Here is a 5,691-nt window from a genome sequence, read left to right on the forward strand (position 1 = left end):
GCTATGAGCTGTGATGCCATGGCACTCTACCCAGGGGGATAGCTTGAGGCTCTGTCTCAAAAAAAAAAAAAAAATAGCCAGGCATTATGATGGGCACATGGTGCTATGGTGGGCATCTGTAGTCCCAGCTACTTGGGAGGCTGAAGCAAGAGGATCATCTGAGTCCAAGAGTTTGAGGTTGCTGTGAACTGTGATGTCATGACACTCTACTGAGGATGACAAAGTGAGACTCTGTCTCAAAACAAAAACAAAACAAAACAAAAACCCCCAAGAAAACAGAAAGGAAAACATTTTTGTACAACTGTACAATGGGTTTGTGTTTGAAGCTAAGTGTTATTATAAAAGTCAAAATTCAAAGGAAAAAAAATTATAGTAAGCTAAAGTTAATTATTGAAGAAAGACTTCTTAAAATAAATTTAGTGTAGCCTAAGCGTCCAGTGTTTATTAAGTTTATGGCAGCGTACAGTTGTAATGCCCTAGGCCAGGGGTCTTCAAACTTTTTAAACAGGGGGCCAGTTCACTGTCCCTCAGACCGTTGGAGGGCCAGACTACAGGCCCCAGGTCGAGTCAGCTGCTAAGCAGGACAGGCAGTGGAGGCAAAATCATCCGGCAGGCCAGATAAATGTCCTAGGTGGGCTGCATATGGCCCACGGGCTGTAGTTTGAGGACACCTGCCCTAAACCTTTACATTCACTAACCACTCACTCACCCAGCAGCTTCCAAGCCTGCAAGCTCCGTTCATATTAAGTGTTTTATCAGGTGTAACATTTTTTAATCCCTTATTCAGTATTTTTACTGTACTTCTGCTGTGTTTAGATAGACTTAGATATACAAACACTTTTCATTGTGTTACAATTGCCTGCAGCATTCTGCACAATGACATGCTGTAGGTTGGTGAGTGGGGAGCAAGAGGCTATAACACATAGCCTAGGTGTGTGGTAGGCTTTGCCATCTAGGTCTGTACACTCTGAGGCTGAGGCTCACACAAAGACAAAATCTGCTAACGAAGAATTTCTCAGAATGTTTTTTATTGTTAATTATGTATAACTGTACTTGAATGTGTTTGCCCAAGTGTTTCTGCCCAGTCTCCATGTGTTCCATCTGGCCCTACAAACACCCATCTCAGCATAGCCCATCTCATCATACTGGTCTGGCAAATCTGGGGCTGTGCAGAAACCTGGCTATCCGGAAGAGGACCTCCCAGCACCTGCGCTGCCCTCTGCAAGTCTGCTGGAATATCCTGTTCACATGCCTGGCTGGTGCAGAGTAGGTCTGCAGTCAGTGGTGTCTGACTGCCCCAAGCCCCTCACCTGATATGCAGCAGAAGCTGCACTCCAGATGAAGCCCTGGGGAAACTGTCCATACAGAAACTCGTCTTCCCTGGGCAGTGGCATGCCGTTGTTGGTAATGACCTCTGTGTAGTAGGTGGCAGAGGCTCTTGCTGTGCGAGGTCTGTTCACATTATCAAAGTCAACGTAGTGCAGTCCAAACTTGACTGTGTAGCCATTCAGCCACTCAAAGTTGTCCATCAGAGACCAGGCAGAGTACCCTCGAAGATCTACACCATCAAGCCTATAGGCTGGAAACATTCCAAAGGGAGCAGAGGAGAGCTTTGCATCAGTAGAAAAACCTCCATGAAGCCAGGCTTAGTGCTGGCTGCTCAACACAAGACTGTGGTCCCAACCCATCAACATGTACACCAAGTGACATAGGCACCAAGAGATGAACTCACCATCTTGTCAATCTTTTCCTTTTTTTGAGAGAAAGAGTCTCACTCTGTTGTCCAGGCTAGAGTGCCATGGCCTCAACTAGCTCACAGCAACTTCAAACTCCTGGGTTCAAGGGATCCTCCTGCCTCAGCCTCCCAAGTGTCTGGGACTATAGGGTCCCACCACAATGCCTGGCTAATTTTTTTGCTTTTAGTAAGACGAGGTCTCACTCTTGCTCAGGCTGGTTGAGCTTGTGAATTTGCCAGCACCGATGACCACACAAGTATTAATAACTGAATTTTCCCTGAGGCCAATTATTTATTGAGGTAAATAGACATGTCTTGAATTCAAGAGCCTTAGCCCATTTTAGAAGATAAGCACAGAAGTGTGAATTTACAGAAGAGTTTCTTGTTCTGGGGTATATGGAACCCACCAGAATATAAGGTCCATGAGGACAGAAATTTATGCTTTGTTTACTGCTATATCCCCAACTCCTAGAATAGAACTTGTCATATAGTAGTTACTCAATAAAGAATGAATAGGGCTTGGTGCCTGTGGCTCAAGTGGCTAAGGTGCCAGCCACATACACCTGAGCTGGTGGGTTCAAATCCAGCCCGGGCCTGCCAAACAACAATGATGGCTGCAACAAAAAATAGCCGGGCATTGTGGTGGGCTCCTGTACTCCCAACTAGTTGGGAGGCAGAGGTAGGAGAATCACTTGAGCCCAGGAGTTGGAGGTTGCTGTGAGCTGTGATGCCACAGCACTCTACCCAGGGTGACAGCTTGAGGCTCTGTCCCTCTCCCCCCCCCCAAAAAAAGAATGAATAGGCCAAGGAAAATATTCTTGTGGGAATTCTATGTATGCACATTCGTGTCTTTTCTCTGGAGAGTCTATCATAGCATTTCTCCCCCAGCTACTTTTTTTTTTTTTTTTTGGCTAGGGCTGGGTTTGAACCCACCACCTCCAGCATATGGGGTTGGCACCCTACCCTTTTGAGCCATAGGTACTGCTCATCTCCTCCAGCTTCTTAAGGGATATATGACCCCCAAACAGGTGAAGAATTACGGAGTAGGGGATAAGAGAGAGATTTGTCAGGCCAGGCATGGTGGCTCATGCCTGTAATCCTACCACTCTGGGAGGCCAAGGCGGATTGCCTAAGCTCCAGAGTTTGCAACCAGTCTGAGCAAGAGCAAGACCCTATCTCTAAAAAAAAAAAATAGCCTGGTGTTGTGGTGGGTGCCTGTAATCCCAGCTACTTGGGAGGCTGAACCCAGGAGTTTGAGGTTGCTATGAGCTATGATGCCATGGCACTCTACCAAGGGTGAGAAAGTGAGACTCTGTCTCAAAAAAAAAAAAGAAATTTGTCCATGATTCATAAGCCACTTTAGCAAACCATTTTAGCATATGACTTGTGAAATGGTGGAAGATTTTTAAAGGGGAACTGAGCCTTACATACCTTTCAAAGCTTCATTGATGTAGGTCTTATGGTAAAATATCCTGTCGGTGTCCTCCAGGTTTGGATTTGTGAGCCCCACTCCATTTTCAGTGATGTAAATGGGGATGTCTCCATATTCTTCCTTGATCCAGTTCAGCAGTCTTCGCATCCCCCAGGGCACAGCTCTGCCCATGGCCGTGGAAGGCCAGGAAGGATCCTCCTCCTCAAGTAACTCCTGGTCATCTTCGTAGGAGGGTGGATTTAGCCTGGGTGTTTTATGCTGCACAATTTTGGAGTAGTAGGTATTAAGGCAGAAGACGTCGGCCGTGCCCCTAATGTATATCTTTTCTTCCTCAGTGAAGCTCGGCAGGCGGGAAGTGGCTAAGTGTTGTAGTTCACTCCTATTCCCCACTTTCCACTTCATGGCATCAGGGTAGTCTCCATTTCTGAAAATTGGGTGGGCAAACCAGCCTAGGGAGAACTGTAGCATGCGGTCAGCTGCTGCCACATCTCTCAGGACCCCTGGCGACTTGGGCTCTGCCCAATGTGCACTGAGGCTCAATGACACGATCCCCTTCTGCTTCTGCCTGTATTTCTCATGGTAAGTGTGATAGACTCTGGCATGCGCTTTGATGAGTGCATGGCCAATTCTGTAAGGTGCCCAGCCTGGGTCCTTCACACCTGGGGGAAAATCTCCTGAGCCGTAACCCAACCAGGCCTGGTATGTGGGCTCATTGATGGTCATCCAGAACTTGACTCTGTCACCAAAGGTCTGGAAACAAAAGTCTGCATAGCTGTCAAACAACTCAATCAAGGAAGGATTCTCCCAGCCTCCAATATCCTGGAGTGCCTGGGGCAGGTCCCAGTGGAACAGTGTTACCATAGGAGAGATGTTGCTTGCCACCAAGCCATTGATCAGTCTATTGTAATAATCAACACCATGACTGTTGATAGAACTGTTTCTCCCCGTTGGGAAAATCCGAGACCAAGAGATAGAGAAGCGATAGGCCTTTACCTTCAAAGCTCGAAGCATATTCAGATCAGCATCTAATTGATTATAGCTGTCACAGGCTATGTCTCCAGTGGCATTTTCTTTCACATTGCTTCCTGGTGTGTGGGTAAAGTTATCCCAAATGCTGGGGCCTTTGCCATCAGTATCCCAAGCTCCCTCTACCTGATAGGCTGAAGAGGAAATACCCCACAGAAAGTCGTCCCGGAACGTGCCATGATAGAACAAATCTCTTTCAAACTTAGGTTGGTTGGAGAACTTTTCCCAAACTACTTTAGCCTTGGAAGGCACCTCAGATGGAAAAGTGAAGGCTTTGATTTTGGAGGGAAAGTTTTCTGTGCTAGGTGGTAGTGGTCTTTTTATTCCCTTGGTGAAGAAACCATTCTTTTCAATGATCCTGGTGAAAAAGTAGGCAGATTTCCTGGGAGTCCTTGGCCTGCTGCTTTCATTGAAGTTGACATTGTACAGACCAAACCTCTGGCTATAACCAGAGGGGCCTTCAAAACCATCAATGAGGGAACGAGCAATATAAGAACGAACATCCACTGAATCCTCCTTGATAGCTTAGAGGAAAAACAAAGTTAGAATGATTTACCTATTTATTTAATTTGTTTATTTTGTTGAGACAGGGTCTTGCTGTGTTGCCCAGGCTAGTCTAGAATGCCTGGGCTCAAGCAGTCCTGCCTCAGCATTGTGAGCAGCTGGGACCACAGGCATGAGCCACAGCACCATTATTTTATTTATTTTTAAAAGACTATTCAGAGGCAGTAGTGTGAAGAGGGAAAGAGCACAACAGAGTTTTATCTCTGAGAATGATCAGTTGAGATAATATATTACCTTTGAGGGGACAGAGCAAGATAGTGGACTAGAGACATCAAGTTGCCAGCCACTCTCAGTAAGACAGGGGACAGAGGACTTCAGCCACCTTTGACTGGGGGGACCCAACCAGAAACATCACTCCTGGGGCACAGTGAAGCAATAGGAGACTCTAGGAACCAACAAGAAGGTCTGGAGTTGAGGAGGACCAGCACAGAGGGCAGTTGCTGGGGTATGGGCAAAGGTCAGCCAGTGACCCTTCTGTGGAGGACTGAAGGTAGGAAAGGGCTGTGCTATAGTTTTTGTTTTGGACTGGACTGCTCCCTGGACTGCCTTGAAGGGGCTTGGATGAGCAAGGGAACTCAAGCAGTGTCAGGCAGCTAAGATTGAATGCTGGGCAGGGGAACGCTCCCATTGCGGGAAAGCTATGTGGGAGAAACAGTCTGCGGTGTCCTAGTCTGTGGCTGGCTCTGGTGCACCTGCTGAGCGCAGGTAGCCACACTTGGGGTGAGTTGAGCATCCATCCCCTCCTCGGGAAAACCACTTTGTTATAAGGGAGCACTGTTTGAAAGGTCAAGACATGCTACCTGAGATCTGGTGAGAGCTTTGGGATCCTAATTCCATGGGGACTGAGTGCTGGCAAGGTGACAGTTCCTGATTGGGGCAAGTAGGTCAGGAAACAGGTTTGGATTTTTGTTGAAACTGGAGAGTGGCTTCTGAC

General features: G+C 47.1%; 1 protein-coding gene across 1 annotated transcript in view; it reads right to left on the reverse strand.

The window, feature by feature from the left end:
• Positions 1 to 5,691, reverse strand: part of LCT (lactase) — a 79,283-nt gene that overhangs the window by 23,610 nt on the left and 49,982 nt on the right. The window contains exons 8-9 of the mRNA XM_003794381.3: positions 3,167 to 4,717; positions 1,311 to 1,579 (exon numbers count right to left, since the gene is read on the reverse strand). Of these exons, the coding sequence (XP_003794429.1) occupies positions 1,311 to 1,579; positions 3,167 to 4,717 (1,820 nt within the window). The remainder of the gene's footprint in view (positions 1 to 1,310; positions 1,580 to 3,166; positions 4,718 to 5,691) is intronic.

Source organism: Otolemur garnettii, unplaced genomic scaffold, assembly GCF_000181295.1.
Source record: "Otolemur garnettii isolate 467f Iridium unplaced genomic scaffold, OtoGar3 scaffold00080, whole genome shotgun sequence".
Lineage (NCBI taxonomy): Eukaryota > Metazoa > Chordata > Mammalia > Primates > Galagidae > Otolemur > Otolemur garnettii.